We start from the raw sequence: 23,175 nt of genomic DNA, 5'->3' as shown, positions 1-23,175 counted from the left end.
ACCTTTCCAACACTTTCAAACCTTACCAAGATTTGACTGAACATTTATCCAGCTTCCTTCACACAGTACTTTATCATAGGTAATTGCATTGCCCGCAAGAAGTCTGAGGCTGCTATTAATATTGTCTGAAAGATCATTAACATACAACATGAACAGCAAGAGCCCTAACACACTTCCTTTGGGTACAAGCAAAGCTATTTCTACATCTGAAGAAGGCTCTATGACCAAGGTATCATGCTGTGTCCTCTCAATCAAAAAGTCCTCAATCCAGTCACAAATTTCACTTGATACCCCATATTATCATACTTTTGACAATAAGTGTGTGTGTGGTAATGAGTCAAATGCTTTTTGGAAATCAAGAAACACTGTAGCTATGTGGCTGCCTTGATCCAAAGCTTTCAGTATTTCAAGCGAGAAAAAAGTGAGTTGGGTTTGACATGAGCGATGTTTTCCAAATCCAAGCTGGTTGGCATACCATTAGCCTGTACATTCCATATATACTTACATTTACCCCCAAAATCTCATTGCTATCCACTTCAGGTTTCAACCAGCTTTCTCTGCCTGGTATTATGTGAGCATCACTGCTTTTCAGGAGAACTTCATTGCAAATTCTTCAGCAGTTAATCACTAGAATTTTGATACTTTCACCTGTGGGAGGCATTTCTGTTAATCTTATACTGATAGTTCTGGGTTTCCCAGATCTGTCATTATCTGGATTAGATGTGTTAAAAGAAAAGAAAAAATTTCTTGACGTCTATATTTATGTGCTGCTCCATGACTCTGCTGTCAATATCTTTATTCTTGGCTTGTGTGTAACTTCTGTGTATTTTCTTACAGTAAATGTGTTTTTTCGTATCCAGGGGTGTAATTACAAAGTTAATAAAATGTTTTCTTGCCTTTAAATAATATTTTTCATCAGGTTATGGGCCCAGTACACGTGTAAAGGCAAACAACACAGTTTAATTAAAACAATATTTGAAATGAGCGTATGTCTGTAAAGAAACATGACTGCTAGCGGCGATTATAAGGTCAGCATTGATAAGCTTGAAGGACCTGACGACTGGGCCAAATGGAAATGGCATATTTCTATGGTGCTACGTTCATATGGACTAGAAGATATTATTAACGGTACACGTGAACGTGTAGAGTTGCCGCAACATGCGACAAGTGAACAAAAAGAAGCGTATGTGGAATGGCTCAAGGACGACGCAAAGGCAGCAAGTCTTATAGCAAGTGCGCTAAGTAAACCTGTTGCAGAACTCGTCTTAACGTGCAAGAATGCTAAAGAAATCTGGGACAAATTACGCGCCCGATTTGAACGTAGCAGTACTCAGCGTTTGAATATGTTGATTGAAACATTTTTCCGTGTTAAACGTGATGAATCGGAAGATATTAGTGCACATGTGGCCAAACTGCAAAAGTTATTTGTGGACCTGAACGATGAATTATCAAAGCATGAAGAAAATACGCTATCTGAAAGAATCTTAAATGGTCGAATTTTGTCTACACTGGGAAAAGACTACGACAATTTTAAGGATCTCTGGGATACGATACCGACAGAAAAGCAAAGCTTGAATTTATTGATTGAAAAACTCTGTACTATTGAACTGCGTGAACAAGACGTTAATGGAAGTGCAGCGTTTGTCGTTTCTAAAACAAGAAAAGGGCAAACAAGTAATCAGCGAGTAAAGATGACGAAGTCACAATTAAAACAGAAGTTTCCGTGTAATAAATGCAAACAATTAGGTCACTGGGCAGCAGAGTGTCCACAGAACACTCGTGACAGCAATAAAAGAAAAGAGAAGAAGCGAGACAGTGAACACGCTGCATTTACTTCATACGCTATGGGCGTGTGTACCAGTAATCACAGTGACCCAAATAAATGGTATTGCGACAGTGGCGCTACAAATCATATCACTCCCAACAAACAGTATTTTGTTTCGTATAGTGAATTTGATGTTCCTCAAGTAATTTCATTGGGAAAACAAGATGTGAAAATGTGTGCGTACGGTCAAGGAACAGTTTACATCCAAATCCGACAAAACAATAAATGGTACAATGCTAGAATGGACAATGTTTTATACGTCCCTGATGCAAGTGCTAATCTGTTCTCTGTGAGAGCCATTGCCTGCAGAGGCTACAGTACTAATTTTAGTTATAATAATGTCTGTGTTCGAAAACAAGTCAGTGGCAATATTGTTATGACAGGTTATGTGAAAAATGGACTTTATGTGTTGAACATGCGTGTTGTTAGAAATGCAAAAATGAATCGTATGAGCTTGATGACTTCATCCGAAACATTGCAAGTGTACCATGAAAGGTTTGGTCATCAGAATAAACAACATGTGAAGAATATTTTAAAAGGAATGAACATTAATGTGGAAGATGCCAAGAGTGAATTTTGTGACGGCTGTGCGGTTGGAAAGATGCATAGGCTGCCATTCAAAACACGAACAATACGCGCTACCAGTACTGGTGAATTAATCCACGCGGATGTAAATGGACCAATGAGCACGAAATCTTTTGGAGGCAAGCATTATTATGTATGTTTCAAAGACGATTTTAGTAAATTTCGTCGAATTTTCTTTTTAAGACACAAAAGTGAAGTGTGTACTGTGCTTAAGCAGTTTTTAAATGAAGCACGAACTAATGGACATGTTGTCAAACAATTTAGATGTGATGGTGGCAAAGAATTTAACAATAAGAATGTCAGTGAACTGCTTGCAGACAGGGGAATAGAGCTACTGATTCCTCCTCCTTACACTCCTGAACAAAATGGTGTGGCTGAACGGGAAAATAGGACCATTGTTGAAGCTGCCCGGTCAATGCTAAATCCGAGTAAATTACCTAAAGGGTTGTGGGCAGAGGCATGTAACACAGCAGTCTACCTAATAAATCGTACTGGAAAATCTTCAGTTGAAAATAAAACCCCTTATGAACTATGGTTTAATCGACCAGTAGGACGACTTGATCATCTCAGAATTTTTGGCACAGGCTGCTATGTTCACATTAACAAACAATTCCGTTCCAAGTTTGATGATAAGGCAGTTTTTGGACGACTTGTTGGATATGTTAATGACAAAGATGGGTTCAGAGTTTGGATTCCATCTAAAAGAAAAGTGGTGTTGAGTCACGATGTAAAATTTAAGCCAGAAATTGTTTGTGATTTACATAGTGATCATGTTGAATTTGAAGTCCCTCGGGAAGAATTTAATGATCCGAATTCATCTAAAGGTGACCAATGTAAATCTCCTAGGCTGTACACTTCTGGAGGAAGCCAAACTCAAGAAAAAATTGGCACTCTCGATTCTAGAGAAAGTCAAGAGTCGAGTGAATCTGAAGAAAATAAAGAATTAACAGAATTTCTAAAAGCAGAAGCTGCTGAATCTTCTAATGAAGAGAAGCAGAAGAATAAAAGACAACGAAGAAAACCAACCTGGATGGAAAGTGGTGAATTTTGTATGGCAACAAAAGTTGATGCACTTGGATACAAAGATCCAAACTGTTTTTCAGAAATATTGCAGTCAAACGAGAAGGAAGAATGGATGCAAGCTATTAGTGAAGAACTTCAATCACTTAAGGAAAACAATACCTGGGTGCTGGTTGACCGTCCGAAGAATGCCAAAGTATTGCAAAACCGCTGGGTTCTACGGCGAAAGGTCGCAGTCAATGGAGGTACTCGCTTTAAAGCCAGATTGGTTGCAAAAGGCTGTATTCAGAAAGCAGGAATTGATTATGACGACGCCTTTAGCCCTGTGGCACGTTATGACACCATACGAACTCTGTTGGCTGTAGCTGCTTCAAAGAAAATGCTGCTAGAACAATTCGATGTAAAGACAGCTTTTTTGAATGGAATACTTGAAGATGAAGTATATATGGAACAGCCAGAAGGTTTCGAAGATGGTACAGGCCGAGTATGTTTCTTAAAAAAAAGTCTTTATGGGTTGAAGCAAGCGCCACGTTGCTGGAACAAACGTTTTGTTGAGTTCATGAAGAAAGCTGGTTTTTCAAACAGTGATGCAGACCCATGCCTATTTTATCGTAGACAAAATGGAAATAGCCTTTATGTGGCAATCTACGTTGATGATGGCCTGATTGTCGGCAGTAACAAGAAAGAAATTGCTGTTTTTATGGATGTTTTACAACATGAATTCCAAATAACAACTGGCAGTCTTGACAATTTTCTTGGCATAAAAATAAAGCAATATGAAGATGGAGCAATAATGATAAGTCAAGAGAAATACACAGAAGAAATTCTGCAAAGATTTCGAATGGCAGAATGCAATACAATCTCAACTCCTATTGGACGTGAGGACAATAATCAAAACGAAGAAGTTTCGTCATCTGTACCCTACCGTGAAGCAATTGGTTGTCTCATGTACCTTTCAACAGTAACTCGTCCAGACATCACTTTTGCAGTCAATAAAGCTGCTCGAGCTATGGAGAAACCAACCACTGAAGACTGGAATAGAGTAAAGCGCATTTTCCGGTATTTGAAAGGGACCTTAAATTTTGGAATTGTATATAATAAAAAAGAAGAGTTAAAGATTTACGCTGATGCAGATTTCGCAGGTGATAACCAGACAAGGCGCTCAACAACTGGAATTCTTGCAAAGTACTCAGGTGGTGCAGTGTCATGGACAAGTCAGTTGCAGAAAGTAGTGGCCACATCCACAACCGAGGCGGAAATAATTGCGGCTAGTGAAGGAGCAAAAGAGTTAGTTTGGTTACGTCGTCTGCTATCAGAATTAGTGGAAATGTCGGGACAGCCTCCAGTTCTTTACATTGACAATGCTAGTGCATTGAAGTTGGCAAAAAATCCAGAATATCATCGACGTTCTAAACATATAGAGGTCCGACATTTCTATGTTCGTGAAAGATATCTGAACGGTGACATTTTCTTGGAACACATTGATGGACACAACCAGTTGGCAGATATTTTGACGAAACCTCTTGAACGAGTTCGATTTAATTTTCTATGTTCAGAAATTGGCATGCAAGAGACAAAGCAATAATTTCATGATTTTTTTCTTTTGGAGGAAGTGTTAAAAGAAAAGAAAAAATTTCTTGACGTCTATATTTATGTGCTGCTCCATGACTCTGCTGTCAATATCTTTATTCTTGGCTTGTGTGTAACTTCTGTGTATTTTCTTACAGTAAATGTGTTTTTTCGTATCCAGGGGTGTAATTACAAAGTTAATAAAATGTTTTCTTGCCTTTAAATAATATTTTTCATCAAGATGGAGAGTTGCCTAATTTTAAAAAAAAACCTTGTGTGCACCCCACATACAGTCAGCTACCTTGATAGCAGCCACTGACCCATTAGGGGGACCCTACAGTTGTCAGCCCTATAGCACAAATACACGAAGTCACAGCTTATCACGGAACCCCACAAAGTCTCTGGTTGAGCTTTCCAATCAACTCGGAACCAAGGGGCCACAATCTGTTCCAGGGGCAATGCTGCAAACTGTGAGAAGCTTCACTGAAACTTTGTATGCAAGGCTGGTCATCTGAACCTTCTCTGCCCATCACAGGATTGACCTCAGAGCCCAGGTGACAGCCATCATTTGTTCCAACATGCACCATAATCTGCAACTAGTTGCATCCTCTTCCCTCAATGGCTGCCAGTATAGCCTCTTCAACAAGCTGAATGAGGTTCCCAGTCATACAAACTGAGTACACCTGGTGTCCTTTCCTGTCCCTTGCAGCCATTTACCTAAGGAATACCATCATTTGAAGGGCATTTGAACTTCAAATGATTAATAGACTCCTACCCGTTTGCATCTGCCTCCTCTTGACACCAGACAAAACAGGTGTCTCCAAAACAGGTGAAGTGAGTCCCACTAGCTCTATTTCAGTTTTAGTGAAAAACAGCCCCTCAAAATTGTTTGTCAGGGGCATTAGTATAATGCTTTGAGTGCTCCCTGGTCCCCATCCACCCTGTACAGGATGGCTAGATCTACCACTGAAATGCCACTTTCAATTAAGTGGATGTGTATTGCCAGATCATGTTCTTCCTGCAGTCCAGACAGGATCCACAGGAGAGACAAGTACATGGGCTATCTCAGGTACTGGTGCTACAGGCACATGCAAGTTGGAAGCTCTTCCAACACACTGAACAAAATAATTTGCAGTGGAGCTGTATTTTGGCTGATGCAGAGTATTCAGGACAGTGAACAAATAACTTTAAGCTAAGCCTGCTGATTAACTCCGTAGAATAACTGAAGCAAATACAAAAAATGATATTTCTAGTACAGTGACAGAAAAATCTGTGGTAAACATTTTTAGCTTAATTATATTTGTTAGCAAACATAAAAATATCTAATTTGTGATAAATGTAGATAATGTATATGCTTCTTTAAAGGAAATCTATGTGTAACCAGTAATATGTTAGGTGCAACATCTGCAACAGTAACTAAATTGCAAATGCTTATTTACTACAAAGTATGTTATGCAGTGATCAATGATAACTTCTGAAAATTCTCAGAAATGTACATTTATTTGCAGAGATATAGAAAGAAATTGAGGGTGATCTGTTCTTTGGGAGAAAACCTCAAATACTGATTTGCTATGAAATAACCTATCCAAAACACTAGTACTGGTAACTTATGAAAATATAGTTTTGCAAGCACCCAAAAATTATCAGAAATAATCTATTTCTTATGTGATTACACAGTGAAATGATAGAAAAATTGTATTGAACAAGGATAGGACCAATGTTCTCAAAAATTTTAAAAGACCACAAATAAGTTTAAGCCTACAATTGATGATAACAGTGCCAATACGAGTTTATCATGGCACTCGTGAATGTTCAGAATTTCACAATACAGGTCCTATCACAATACAAACAGGTATTGATATAATCAATGAAAGATTATGCAGAAATGACACAATTTCTAAAATGTGTGAATGTAAAATTTTAAATTCTCACATGAATTTTGTTCAAGCTGTCTCGGACAAATAAAAATTCTGAAGTCAGCTTTTATATATAAATAAATGTGCAAATTGAAAACATTTATTACTTAGCTATTTCTGTGCCAACTTCTACATTGGCATACTGAAAGTGAACACTGCAGTGTGGGCTTGTCTCTGCCAAAATTGTAAAGACCAACAAATCATTCTTCTTCCTGTTCAGCTAACAATGCAATGCACACATGTTCACATTCGGTCAATCAAACAGTTTTAAGATCCAAGAAGGTAAGTATTTATTCATGAAATGAACGTTTTGCATAAAATACATAGAATTTTTTAATGGAAACTACAAGATTTTCAAAATATAAATGTTTAGTATGTTATCAACTTACTGGACAAGTTTAGAACATTTAATTACAAAACAATAAAATTTTAACATTGGTGTTGCTTTAATTGAAGTGAACTAAAATATTTCAATTATTTCACTAAAATTTATATCTCTTAACCTTAATGGTTAAAACTAAACATTTTGCAAAATTTGTTACAGGGATGCTTTTTATTTAACAAAATACTGTGTTTCAAATCTGTTATGGAGTTTGCAGAATACGATGTCATATTTAAAACTGTTTAAACAAAACATTTTTCATTGTAAATCATGATAAATTAAAGTTACAACAATGTAAAAGTGATTGCCAATTGTAATACTTCTTTGCAGTGAGCTGCTGCAAGGCCAAAGTGTCAGTTGTAGGGAGTCATTAAGTAAGTAGCAGAGTTAAAGCTTATGAATAAATAGAGAACTTACAAACTTTGGCTCTGAAACTTTATTTAAACAAGAACAACATGTTTCAAACAACAGGTTGAGAGTAATTAAAATCCAGGACTTGCAGTGCAAAAGTAAGATATAATTATGATCAACAATTGCTGACTGCATCAATTCTTCAAGAAGTATCAAACATATTATCTTTGTTGCTCCTGAATTTTTAATATAATGCGAAGCACTCCTCCCTCCCCCCATCCCCCATCTCATACCCCACCCCCACCCCCACTTGAGGGGAAGAAGGACCTGCAAATAGAAAAATAGAACTATATTTTCATATCAGTTTATGGCAATATTGTGAGCAGGAGCATTATAACTGCCAGCACTTTTAACATTCTGCAGCTGCTTGATAGCATTAGAAAAAATGAACAGGATTAGACGAAATTCCTGTAGCTTTATTGAAGAAATGCAAACATGAGCTACTGAAACCATTTGCATGTCCTATAAATCACATTCTTGAAGATGGTGTATTTCCTGATGAGTTGAAAATGGCTGTAGTCAATCTCTTAACCAAAAAGGAGGAAACAAAGCGTTTTCAGAACTACAGATCTGCTGCCCTAATTCAGTAGTCAGCAAAGTGATTGAAAAAATAATGTTAAAAAATCATCTTTAATGCTGAAATGTTAGATGTTTTTCAGCATGGTATCTGTTGAGTTTGTAGTGCCATGTTAGCAGCAGTACAATCATATACTTGAAAAACTAATGGGAAAGTCCCTTGCAGCAGTGGTATTCTTAGATATCTCCAAAGCTTTTGACAGAGAAAATCATGAAGCACTGTTGTCAAAATACTTGGATGAGTGGTGTCACTAGAAAACTGATGCAATTACTACAAAAACCTTTGAAAAACAAACAAAAGTGTATAGAAAATACGTATGATGAAGAAAAAGTATTGAAAAGGAGAATAAGAAGTATACATGTTGATTTCCTTAAGGACTGCATTTTACCTCCATTCTTATTAATACATTATGCAAATGATTTCCCAAGTTCTCCAGACATTAAACATATTATCACTATATATTAGGGTCTCTTGTAAAAGGAAGCAGGAACTTCAAGATTTTTTTTGCTCTCAAAAACTAACAACAGCCATGAATTTCTTACTTATTTAAAAAATCAACTTAGATTTTGATGTATAATAAAAGCAGTAAAAATAAAGGGAAATGACAAATGAAAGTAGCTCCATGTGTAAAGCTGTCCAGGATCTTATGCAGAAGAAGACAACTCACAAGATTATTGTATATCACAGGATGGAAAAAAGTCACTGATTATGGGCAGTTGCAAACAATTTCTGTTCTTATTATACAACTGCTGCAAAGAAATTAGTGAAGGTGAAATAGAAAATCCCCCCAATTCAACATTGAAAGAACTTTCATCCATTTAAATAAGCAGTCTATGTTTTTCAGTCCACAAGGCTCAGATGAACATGCAAATACAATTAGTTCCCCAATAAGTGAATATTCTACATGTACATCTACATACATATTCTGGAAGCCACTGTATAGTGCATGGCAGAGGGTACCCTGTACAACTGCTAGTCATTTCCTTTCCTGTTCCATTCACAAATACAGTGAGCAAAAAACTAATGTCTTCATGTGAGTCTTAATTTCTCATATCTTCTCTTTATAGTCCCTATACAAAATGTATGTTGGGGGCAGTAGAATTATTCTGCAGTCAGCTACAAAATTTGGTTCTCTAAATTTTTTCAATAGTGTTCCTCAAAAATGATATTGCCTTCACTCCAGGGATCCCCATTTGAGTTTCCAAAGTTTCTCTGCAATATTTGCACGTTGTTTGACCACACCAGTGACAAATGTAGCAGCTCATCTCTTTGTTTAATCTGACCTGGTGCAGAACCCACAAACAATCAAGCAGTACTCAAGAATAGGTCACACCAGCATCCTATATGTAGTCTCATTTACATATGAACTACACATTCCCAAAATACTTCCATTAAGCTGAAGCTGACCATTTGCCTTCCCTACCACAATCCTCATATGCTCATTCTATCTTGTATAGCTTTCCAATGTTATGCCCAGATATTTAAACGATGTGACTATGTCAAGCAGGTCACTACTAATGAGGCTTCTGAACATTATGGGTTTGTTTTCCCCATTCATCTACATTAACATACATTTTTATAGATTTACAGCCAGCTGCCATTCATCACACCAGCTTCACCTTTGTCTAAAGCAGGGCCGGCCAAACACTGCACAGTGTGCAGACGTGTGGGAGTGCTGCACATGTGCGCACGTGTGCGACAGCGAGCGACAGCGACATCTGTTATTAGACACGTGTCCTAAATGAACGGCGGCGGCTCCACTTCCCTGTTTATGTGGTACAAGCAAGAGCGCAACATACCCAGTCTCGTTTACCCCCGGTAACCGTAACCTTAACAGAGAAGTACTGAGAAATGGCAGGTACTGTGAAAAAGCAAAGGACGGGAGATCTATGTTCTCAGTCGTTTAAAAATGACTGAGAACTGCAATTCTTTTTTGTAGCTGTTAGTGAAAACTCACAGTGTTTGCTATGCCACCGAATAATAGGCAGCCAGGGTAAGTTTTCAATTGAAAGACACTACAATACATATCACAAAGACGAGTGTAGTGTACTCAAGAGTGAAGAACGGCAATCAAAATTAAATGTCCTTAAGGAAATGGATGAGACACATCAACTTGATTATCATTTCTCATGACCAGTGATAAACGTGTTTGGATTTATTCCTTTCATAATTAAAAATTATTGTTTACTAACTGTGCATTAGTGCCTCATTCTGCTCCATGCTACATTATTATCAGGAAAGTTGGTCATTAAACCGATTGTTCCAATGCATACTTACGTATACATTTTTTTTTTTAGTGTGTGAAGGGCTACGCTCAGCTGAAGTCGATAAAACGTAACATTCATCTAATTGTCGGTTATTATGCAGATTTCAGATGGAGCTGATGAAAGATGTAGCAATAATGGTATTGAAATAACAGGTGATCATCGAGAGGTCAGTGAGACAGAAATTATGTGGGAGTAACTGAGGGCACCGAGAATTAGTTATAGTAAACTTTGCATTTGTTTAATGTTATTTGAAATCATGAATAAGGTTCGTTGGAAGCCGCTAAGTGCTCTCTTTCTTAAATACTAGATCAAAAACATTACTCGTATTTACGTGCCGTCAGTCAAGCTGCCTTAATAAAAACCCATGGTTGTTAACTGTATTACTTGTCTTACTGGGTTAGACTGTTAACATAAAAGTAGACGTCTCAATGAGTAGACTGTGACAGTATTTTAAATGTTTAATATGCGAAATACCTTCCCATGGTTGGCTTGCAAGCTGTGGAAAGAGCACTAGAATGCGCCAGTACAGAGTATCCCAGCAAGTGGATAAAGCGACATCTGTGGGTAGACACATGCACTACATGAACGCTGATGGCTGCGGTGTGCACGCTGTGACCCGGAAGTTGCACATGTGCAGGAGCACCGCACGTGTGCAGAATTTCTGGCCGGCCCTGGTCTAAAGCATCTTGTATCCTGCAACAGCCACTCAATTTCAACACTTTTCTGTACACCACAGCATCATCAAGAAACACCTGCAGATTGCTGCCCATCCTGTCTGCCATAACAGCAGTCCTATCACACTTCCCTGGGGCACTTCTGACGATACCCTTGTCTGTGATGAACACTCATCATCGAGGACAACATGCTGGGTTCTATTACTTAAGGAATCTTCAAGCCACTCACAATCTGGGAACCTATTCCATATGTTCATATCTTTGTTAACAGTCTGCAATGGGGCACAGTGCCAAATGATTTTTGGAAATCTAGAAATATTGAATCTGCATGTTGCCTACATCCATAGTTCACAGTATATCACATGAGGAAAGGGCAAACAGAGTTTCACACAGCTGTTTATTTCTAAAACCATGCTGATTTGTGGAGATAAGCTTCTCAGTCTCAAGGAAATTATTATATTTGAACTCAGAATATGTTCAAGAATCCTGCAGCAAACAGATGTTAAGAATATTTGTCTGTAATTTAGTGAATTCACTCTTCTACCTTTCTTATATACAAGACTTTGCACTGGATGAGAGATCTGTGATAAATGCAAGCCAAGTAAGGAGTCAGTGCCATAGAGCACTCATTATAAAACCAAATTGGGATTCCATCTGTACTTGGTGATTTTTTTTTCAACACTTTCAGTTGTTTTTCTACTCCAGGGATTCTTACTACTATGTTGGTCATACAGGAGCCTGTTCAATCGTCAAACACTGGTATTTTTGTAACATTCTCCTGTGTGAATTATTTCTTAAATGTTGAATTTAAAATTTTGTCTTTCATTTTGCTATCTTCAGCTGTCACACCAACTGATCAACAAGCCTTAGACCCACTTAGCAATTTTACACTGGACCAGAATTCTCTCTGGTTCTTGACCAGATATTTTTCTAGGGTGTGATGGTTGTAGTTGTATCCATAGACTTCACAGTCTTTACTCAGTATGTTAAAGTTGTCTCCAGCTAGCATTTATTTATCTGAATATTTATGCACTGATGACTGTAGATTTCAACTGGTATTATTAATATCTTTGGTTATATTATAAGAATATATCAGCAGTTCATCCTTATAAAGTTATGTTTTCCCAAAGCAGATAAAACAATAAAAGTTGTTCCCATACAGAACATAGTTAATCAGTTACAAAGTATATCAGCAAGGTTCAACTACATCTACAACTATACTCTGCAGACCACTGTGAAGTGAATGATACAGGATACAACCCATCATATGAGTTATTAGGGTTTTTCTTGTTCCATTCAAATACAGATTGTGGGAAGAATGACTGTTTAAATACCTCCATGTTTGATATAATTAATCTAATATCGTCCTCATATTTGCTATGGGAACAATGCCTAGGGTGTTTTTGCACATTGCTAGAGCCATCATTTAGGCCTAAAGCCCATTCTTGAAACTTAGTGAGTAGGCTTTCTCAGGATAAATTTGATCTACCTTCAAGGGTCTACCATTACAATTTCTTCAGCATCTCGGTGACACTCTCCCATGGGTCAATCAAATGTGTGACCATTCATGCTGCCCTGCTCCATGCACATTCAATAGCCCTTGTAAGTCCTATTTTGTAGAGGTTGATTCTAACTATGACTCACTGATATTATAATAAGAGAAAAGTGCACAGTTTTACCTTTTTGAACATTTAAAGAAAGTTGCCAATTTTTGTACCACTTGGGAACTGTATCAAGATTTGACTGAATATTTATGCAGCTTATTTCAGACAGTACTGCATTATAGATAATTTCATCATCAATGAAAAGTCTGAAGTAACTATCAATATTGGCCGCAGCATCATTAATATATAACATGACCAGCAAGCATCCCAACACACTTCCCTGTGGCACACACAAAGTTATTTCTACATCTGTTGATGACTATGCATCCAAAATAACTTGCTGCACACTCCTACCAAAAAATCCTCAATCCATGCACAAATATCACTTTATATTGTAGATGTGCTGGAGCATGTGTGAATGGCTGGCTAAAATGCTCCCACTCACACAAAAAAATGGCTCTGAGCACTATGGGACTGAACATTTATGGTCATCAGTCCCCTAGAACTTCGAACTACTTAAACCTAACTAACCTAAGGACATCACACAACACCCAGTCATCACGAGGCAGAGAAAATCCCTGACCCCGCCATTCACACATTCACAGCTATTGTTGCCTACAGCCTCTCAGACATGTCTTCTGTCCCTGTAGTGCACTTGCACAGCTCTTTCTTCTTCTCTTGCAACAAGTTTTGCAATTTGAGCAGCCACAAAGATGTGAAACACATTGCACTGTAGTAAATTAATGAGTGCCGTGTGTATAGATGATACTGTTGAATATATCTTCAGACTTAGACATGGATGTGTAGCTGACTATTGTAATTCTGGAAAGCATTAAATTTTGAAATTCTGAGAACCATTCAACTAATCACAGAAAAGTACTTTAGTATGGCAAGAGACAAATAGCTTTAAATTTCTTTTACAATGGCACTGAAACCTAGTTTATATTCATTATAATTACATGAGGCAGCATTCAACTAGCTACACATGTCTTTGTTTTGATTTAAACTGCTATATTTTTCAGTCTTAGTATATGCAACACTGAGATTAAAACATATACACTCCTGGAAATTGAAATAAGAACACCGTGAATTCATTGTCCCAGGAAGGGGAAACTTTATTGACACATTCCTGGGGTCAGATACATCACATGATCACACTGACAGAACCACAGGCACATAGACACAGGCAACAGAGCATGCACAATGTCGGCACTAGTACAGTGTATATCCACCTTTCGCAGCAATGCAGGCTGCTATTCTCCCATGGAGACGATCATAGAGATGCTGGATGTAGTCCTGTGGAACGGCTTGCCATGCCATTTCCACCTGGCACCTCAGTTGGACCAGCGTTCGTGCTGGACGTGCAGACTGCGTGAGACGATGCTTCATCCAGTCCCAAACATGCTCAATGGGGGACAGATCCGGAGATCTTGCTGGCCAGGGTAGTTGACTTACACCTTCTAGAGCACGTTGGGTGGCACAGGATACATGCGGACGTGCATTGTCCTGTTGGAACAGCAAGTTCCCTTGCCAGTCTAGGAATGGTAGAACGATGGGTTCGATGACGGTTTGGATGTACCGTGCACTATTCAGTGTCCCCTCGACGATCACCAGTGGTGTACGGCCAGTGTAGGAGATCGCTCCCCACACCATGATGCCAGGTGTTGGCCCTGTGTGCCTCAGTCGTATGCAGTCCTGATTGTGGCGCTCACCTGCACGGCGCCAAACATGCATACGACCATCATTGGCACCAAGGCAGAAGCGACTCTCATCGCTGAAGATGACACGTCTCCATTCGTCCCTCCATTCACGCCTGTCGCGACACCACTGGAGGCGGGCTGCATGATGTTGGGGCGTGAGCGGAAGATGGCCTAACGGTGTGCGGGACCGTAGCCCAGCTTCATGGAGACGGTTGCGAATGGTCCTCGCCGATACCCCAGGAGCAACAGTGTCCCTAATTTGCTGGGAAGTGGCGGTGCGGTCCCCTACGGCACTGCGTAGGATCCTACGGTCTTGGCGTGCATCCGTGCGTCACTGCGGTCCGGTCCCAGGTCGACGGGCACGTGCACCTTCCGCCGACCACTGGCGACAACATCGATGTACTGTGGAGACCTCACGCCCCACGTGTTGAGCAATTCGGCGGTACGTCCACCCGGCCTCCCGCATGCCCACTATACGCCCTTGCTCAGAGTCCGTCAACTGCACATATGGTTCACGTCCACGCTGTCGCGGCATGCTACCAGTGTTAAAGACTGCGATGGAGCTCCGTATGCCATGGCAAACTGGCTGACACTGACGGCGGCGGTGCACAAATGCTGCGCAGCTAGCGCCATTCGACGGCCAACACCGCGGTTCCTGGTGTGTCCGCTGTGCCGTGCGTGTGATCATTGCTTGTACAGCCCTCTCGCAGTGTCTGGAGCAAGTATGGTGGGTCTGACACACCGGTGTCAATGTGTTCTTTTTTCCATTTCCAGGAGTGTATTATTAGCATAAAAATATCACAGCTGCTGTGCTTTACAAGCTGGAAACTTAATTTTGCACTTTGCTGATGATTCTTTTCAGAGTCACCAAATATTTCTCCCAATGAAGTATCTGTTTCGGCAAATGAAGACATTTATTTTAAGCTGGATGTTGCAGTCCCTATCAATTCATCTTGTATGGCAACAACTCCAAATGGAACTATTCTTGATCTTCTGAATCTAAGCTCACCAGATCTTAGATATTGGGGTTTACATTCAGATTCAAGTGAATGTGGCATTATTATAGCTGAAGGTTCCACTTCAGGTACTCATGGTCCTGAAAAGTGGACCCTTTCAGCAGAATCTCCTTCTGGGACCAAAGTTACTGCATCTGCATGGAAGATAACTATCAAAGGTATTATTTATATTCACTAAATTCCTTTCATTTTTATTTTAGTTATTATTTCTTCACCAGTTACACTTTCAGGGTTGAGGAGCATGCCAACCTTTACAGGATGAACATTAATGAAACTAACAAACTGCGGGTTCTGATTCCTGACTGGAAATTGAGGAAAAAAATGCTATGAACATGTGACCAGAACTGCATTGTTGCCATGGTAGATGACACTGACAAGTGAAAGTTTCCCTGACTGTGTGGCATGTGTTCCTTGTGTGTTTCAGGCTGTGTGATTGATGCAGTGTAGTGCAAGCAGCAGAACTGTCTAATATTCACGTCAGAAACAAGCCGAGATGGTGCTCGTATACAAGCATTTGAAAATGGTTGAGACGCAGCATAGATACATCAAAACAAGCGCACTTACAGAAGCCAACCACATCATATAACATTTCAAGCCCTTTTAAGGTTTTTTTGTGATTATGTGACCTTGCAGACAGACAAATATGTGGGGGGCAACAGACTGTGTGTACACCAGATTTGGAGGACCATGTTCTAAAGAATAAAAAAATGGTAAAAATGGCTCTGAGCACTATGGGACTTAACTTCTGAGGTCATCAGTCCCTAGAACTTAGAACTATTTAAACCTAGCTAACCTAAGGACATCACACACATCCATGCCTGAGGCAGAATTCGAACCTGCGACGGTAGCGGTCGCATGGTTACAGACTGAAGCGCCTAGAATTGCTCGGCCACTCCGACCAGTTCTAAAGAATATTTTGGTATAGCTGTGCTGCCTCTCAACCATTTCCATCTGCTTGGACATACAGAACACCATCTCAGATTGTTTCTGACATGAATACCAAACCATTCTGCTGCTTACAGCATGCTGCAACAATCACACAACCTGCAACACACAAGGAATGCTTGGCATATGGACAGAGGAACTTTCATTAGTCAGCACCCTCTACTGTGGCAACAATGCTTTTCAGGACACATATTCACAGGACCTTTTTTCCTCCATTTCCAGTCAGGAATCGATCCCTACAGTTTGATGGTTTTATTAATGTTCACCCTGTATGCTAATGAAAGAGAAACATCTGGTAGAAGCTAAATTTCAGTGTTACATTAACAATAAACTTGCTCTAAGAAAAGAAGAAAATAATTCTGACATTCCCTTAGATATACTAAATAACTGGTATTTGCGTACTTCTGCTAGATTAATATTCATGTGGCCACGCTGATGTCATACAAAGAGTAACAGTTATCTACTACCTGTTAAAATAGAAACATGTTAATCATAAATATTGCTACACCTCATAAGTTAACAATAATCCTCAATCCTTGAATCTTGATGAAATGGCCACTAGCTAGCTCTTGCGGCCACTGGCAGTATTATGCAGTTTCAATATGGTTGGAGGGTGGGGGAGATTATCAAGGTGGCCATTTTGACCTCCTTGCCCTGGAAATGCACATTCACGAGAACCAGACTCATATACTGATCTCATATGGTATAGAGCAGTGCTCCTGGCCCAAGTCCAGCATGTAGGGTGGGCACTAAACCCAAGGTCCTTGGTGCCCATACATTCTTGGGATCCCAGCTGTGGCCATAAACAACATGGCATGGCTTGGGAGTGGAGCATTCTTGCTGGGCAGGCAGCTCAGGCTGCAGCTGGTACAGAGTCAGAGCTAGTGGTGCAGTTGTACTTCATGGCTATATGGGGAGTATGTTGTGCTGACAGCCTGTCTGTTTACAGCAGAGATGAAGTTATCTGCATAGCAAAATCTGGCAGTTGACATCTCATTGACAATGTACCCTAACAAGTCACCAAGCAGGCTGGTGTCTAGTAGGGTTCCAGTTTGATCCTCAGGCCAATTGGTGCCCAATACAGTACCATATGGTAACTGATCTTGTTGAACAATGCTGACTTATGTTGATGGCTCAGTAGCAGACATTGACTGAGTGACAATACTTTCTCTGGAAAACACAGCAGTAGCGTGTTCAACACAGGTGGCTTACGTGATTATTTTTGCTGGCTGACAGACACTATTTACCCATGCACTGATGCAGTGTGTTGTTGTGTAGATGCCTCATGTGTCACATAGTCACCCTGTCATTAATGCTGAAGTGGGGTATCTGGATTTTGGTTACATCAGTGCTTCAGAATGGGTGGTAATATCAAATATTGGGGCTAAACAGTGTGGCTTAATGCTGGAACAGCTGTGACCTGTGGCAGTTATGCAGTCATCAGGCATTGACCTGCTACAGCTGTCAAATTGTCTAATAAGGTGTCCTCCTTAATTTCAGCTTTATAGGGATTCCCAGTTTTCTGCTTTACATCTTATGGGAGCTTGATAAACACCTTGCGCTAGAATGTAATACTTCTCCCTGAACCCTAGACTAGGAGATAAAGTATTTGTGGAAACTGTCTTTGTGTCTTGTACTATGATTGAGTAAATAACAGTTAATCAAACACTAATTTTGTTCAGATGTAGGTACTGAAAAATTTAGCGATTCCAAGATATTAACATGAATGTAATGTAATCAATTGTTTTGACTATAACCACCATAATGTTATTGTTACTATCATATGAATTATTGGTTTATATTATAATAAATTTTACAATTAGTTTAATGACTACTGGTATGTGAAGATGTGTTAAAAATCATCCAAAAAAGAATTTCCTGGGTAACAGATGTGCCAAAACATTGAGACTGGATGGGTGGATTTATTGACTGATAGTTGACTGAGCTGAATATTTCTTTTATTTAAATCTTTAATAGAAATTAAGTCTGTCTATGTCTTTGAGATGTCTGCTTCCTGGTCATTGGGGCCAGTGATGTGCAGCTGCAGAAAAGCTGCAGGCAGAATGCAGCTGGACTCTACAAACAGTTTACTGTGTCACAGAGAACCACATAAATCATATGGCCTTTCTAATTGACACCCTCCTTTTTGTAACATGACAGCAGGTGGAAATATTTTAAACATTCTGTGCAGTGCTGGACTAGACACATAACAAGAGTTAACAAACACTGTGGGCCCCGCACATTAGAGGGCTTACTGCCCAAAGCAAAAAATTGTAGTTCCCAAATGTACAACAAATAGCAACAATTTTAACTGATTTTTAAAAGTGTGCACTGGCTACACCACACATTAACCTGTCATAAATTGACAATACCACAAAACTTACTGAGGGATTCCCTAGTGTTGTCAGAGCTAGTTTTAATATTCCAATCTATTAAAGAATGGTTCAGTTGATCACCAATAAGAAAGCAATTAATGAATTCTGTATTTATTTTAATAAGCCTGCTACTACTGTAATTCATTCCTTCTACAGTGTATTTAATTTTCTTATGATAGTTTTGATATGAGCCATCTTGTTAGTGGCCTAATTTTAATGATATATTGTACTTACATTTTTCCTGCATTTCTACTGGGTCATCATTTTTATGCTGGTCACTGTAGACTAATGGAGTACAGTAGTACTGTTTAATAACAGTAGAAGTTATCAAGAGAGTGAAATATAATTTTATTTAGTGATTGCAAAATTTGCCGACAGGAAATCAAGAAACATTGTAGAATAAGGTAAGCTTATTTGTTTGGTTTACATAGTATCAAGTGGAAGAAAATAAAGAGAGAGAAGAGTTCAATGTGCAATGTATATCACAATGCAGGAATCAGTTATAAGTGTCTGATTGAATTACAAATGTTATCATTATAATTCATTTACTTCTGAATATAGTAAAGAAATATTTGCCACTGAGTCATAGCGGGTGAGACTGACTTTTTGAAATGATTCATTCAGTGGTGTAATACTGGGTGCCAGGTTTCACACTATGCAGTCATCCACCCACATGGACCCCTGTTAGTGAAAATGTGACAAAAATAATTTATTGTGATAGCATAATGAGGCTCTGAGCTGACATGTTCAATCCTTACAGAATGAAATTTTGCTTAAATCCTTATCAGAATGATTATGGTCTTTATTTTTGCTTGTTATACTTATTTTTAAATATAATTGTTTCCTTAAATTTAATTTATGAGCCTCGAATGCCACATTTTGATCATTGCATTAACTTTTTTATTTTGTGCAAATTTAGTGAAGTGAATTTATGTTTAAAAAATGTAATTGGAGTAAGATAGCATTTATATTTTATCATGATATGAAAAGAAATTATATTGTAAATGCAACCATCCCAAAATGCTGGGACCATTGCATGGCAAAGAAAAACTTTTATTGAGGGCAACCACTCTAGTTCTGTTCAGTAGATGCCAAAAGAATTTGATAGATGTCATGTCATTTCACATTGCTGCCAGTATTTGTGTAATGTTTGTGTAAAAAAATTTTCAATTTAATTTCATATTCATTGCTACAGATATGTACCATATATTAATAGGAGCATTTTTATAATGAGCTTTCAGAAAACTTTGTAACTTCAATGTGGCATTTCTACCATAGCACATTGTAATGGTTCGCCTAGTCGTTGATATCTCTAGTTGCTGTAATCGCACTATTTCACTCCAATTTACGGAGCTTGTTAGCACTTGATGTTAGGTTGGCGCCATTACAATGTATTGTATTGTAGTAATCGCTGCTGCTTGCTGGATCGCTGCTGTGTCTCGATGCTGATGCTGGCTCTAAATCTGGTTGTCTAGGGTTAAAAAACATGAGGTCCCATGTTTTTCATGTGCTTTTGATGATAAAGAATGAGCGAAACCAACACGTATGTAAACATCAAATATTTATTACTTTGGTGGCCATCTTAATTCCACTGTCCACAAAAGACCATAACACAACACAAAGTAGTACTTCCTTTACATGTTCTTTGCATTGTTTTGCCAAACAATAACACAGAAACACACTTCACCAAAGTGACATTCCGACTACCCTGACTGCCTCCGACTGTTCTTCGACCCTTCTTGCTGCTTGTATTTATAACATTGTCAAAGAACTACTAAAAAGAGATATAGTTTATAAGTCACATGTACATCTGTTATCATAATTTGTGCAGAAAAGTTATTAATTTGCATCGAGTGACATAATTTAACATGTTATTAAAATGACAGACAGATTTGTTGACTTGACAGAATAATTCTTTGTTACAAAAAGGCCGTTTTTTAGAAGTTTGTCAACTGACTTCTCTAATTTGCATAAATAAGTAAGTAACATGAATTATTAAGAATTACATTGGTTTTCGTCTAAAATAGGATTGATTACGTGAATACTGAGTGAAAACGTTCCTAGTGAACAAATAGGTTTCACTGGGTGATTTTTATTTAAGGAGATCCAAAATACTTAAGTTGGCCACTATTTTTCGTACTTCATATTAATTATTTAAGATAAACTTAGTGTTTTTCATGATGACATTTGCTGTATCAGTGATCAAGTGATATAAACTTTTGTGTGGGTCAGTTATTCAGTATAATTTAATGGGTTGACTGTTTATGGAGACATGTTGTGCAGTCATTGTTAACATACACAATAACTTTTCTATAATCATAAATACTCGTTAAACTGGTTGAATTTGGAAGGGATCGCATACTTCATTAAAGTGAAGCCTTTAATATGTTCCGTTACAATACCCCCCTCGGGTAATATCATTTACAAAATGTTTATGATATTAGCCGACTAGGACAAATGTGTCAAATGGTTAAAATTTGGAAAAGTACTACTTTAATAATAATTTTTGTTTTTGTTTTACTGTGCATAATGTGTATGTATACAATGACCGTTACACCGTTTCAAAATGACTTTTTCCTGCAAATATTTTAGTTGTGTTGTTTCAAATGCACTTTGTGTTATGGCTCTCAGTATGACAGCATAATAAAAATATTTAGTAATATATGAAAGTAAAAAAAACTGTTAATCTTTGCTCCCAGTGAGCCACATGGAAAATGATCAAAAACAGACAAATATATCACATGTGATCTTAAGATATATAAAAAAGAATATATGTAAATTATTTCAAAGTCAGTTCTCATTGAGCCACAGATTAATCAAGATAATAGAAGGAACATAAATATATTACATGGATGGACAGGTCAGATTTCCATAGGAAAATATTGCAACTGTCTGCTCTTTTTGAGCCACATAAAGGAAATGAAAACAAAGAACATAATTATAAGTATGGACATGATATATAAACACAAACACTAGAGAAGTCACATGTATGAATATAATATGCATTTAAAAAAAAAAAAAAGGAAAATATTTAAAAAACTTGTCTCCCATTGAGACACAGTCAAGATAGTACAAGAGCATATGAATACCAAAATTGCACACTTAAATTGGTCACAACCTAACACAAACATCAAACTTGGTGAACATCTGATTAGCTGTAGAAAACTGTACACAAATCTTATGCCTAAGAAAACAATAGTTACAAAATGATGGGTCTTGCACAACAATTTTTACATTGTCTTTTATATTTGGTGCAAGTATGTCCCATATTCAACAATACAAACAGAAGGTAATAAATGTTTGTCACCTTTTTGGGTGCATGGTTAAACTTGCCCCTTGCAAGTAAAGAAGATGTCTCCAAATTTAATATTCAATAGTGACAATAAAAATATAAAAACATTGTCTCAGAGATCTGGAACTTTTCCAGGGTCTGTAGGATGAGTGGTAGTTGCTATTTGACACACCCTGTAAAAATCTTTGCTGATAACATGCTTTACAGAAAATGGGTAAGTAACTGTATTAAAACAGGGAAATGTGCTTAATTATGTTTATATGGTTTCAGTTCAGTGATGTTTCTTAATCCAAATAACCTTCTTGATCTGGGAAAGATAAGTCTATACGCATTAGGATGTGGGCTTTCTTTTATTTCAAATGGACAAATGTCAATGTTTACTTTAACATATGGACAACCTAGCTCAACATCTTTGTCTATTTCATTATTTTCAAACAATAGATCATTTTCAATTTCTTTAGTTCCTAAGTCTAATGTCTCTTTCCTACATTTAGCCACATCCCTCTCTGTTTGCAAAGCATTGACATTTAAACATAAACCTTTGTTTTTATCTGTTCCTCTTAACACTGTGTTGCCACTCAACAAACTACTGTTTTCACCCCATTTTTTATAAAGTCCACTACGGATTCTAGTCCACCATATAGGATACAAGGTTGCACTTACCTTTGCTAATTCTTTCCAAAAGGCATCTTTGTTTATACAGTTTCCATAGTTGTTCCACAAAACTTCTAAAAACTTTTCCCCTTGAAAACACACATTTACATTCCATCCCTTTATATTTTCTTTAATATTATTATTATTACCATTCTCATAGATTAGTGTTTCAAAGTTCCCAATAGGCAATAGCTTGTCCTCAGATACACATTCCCTAGTCTGCATTTCACTTAAATTAACCTCATTATTACCCATGTTTGTCACATCACTTACCTTTACCACATAATCACTTTTCAATTCTACAAATACTTTTATTTCTTCCTCCACACTCTCATCAATAACATCACTTGATTTAGGATCATC

The 23,175-nt window shown here is 38.1% G+C and overlaps 1 protein-coding gene across 1 annotated transcript in view; it reads left to right on the top strand.

Moving 5' to 3' along the window:
• Positions 1–23,175, top strand: part of LOC126251979 (uncharacterized) — a 281,887-nt gene that overhangs the window by 144,335 nt on the left and 114,377 nt on the right. Inside the window, exon 9 of the mRNA XM_049952752.1 lies at positions 15,393–15,704. Coding sequence (XP_049808709.1) covers positions 15,393–15,704 — 312 coding nt within the window. The remainder of the gene's footprint in view (positions 1–15,392; positions 15,705–23,175) is intronic.

This window comes from Schistocerca nitens, chromosome 4 (assembly GCF_023898315.1).
Source record: "Schistocerca nitens isolate TAMUIC-IGC-003100 chromosome 4, iqSchNite1.1, whole genome shotgun sequence".
Classification (NCBI taxonomy): Eukaryota; Metazoa; Arthropoda; class Insecta; order Orthoptera; family Acrididae; genus Schistocerca; species Schistocerca nitens.
This window is presented reverse-complemented; position numbering and strand designations above follow the sequence as displayed.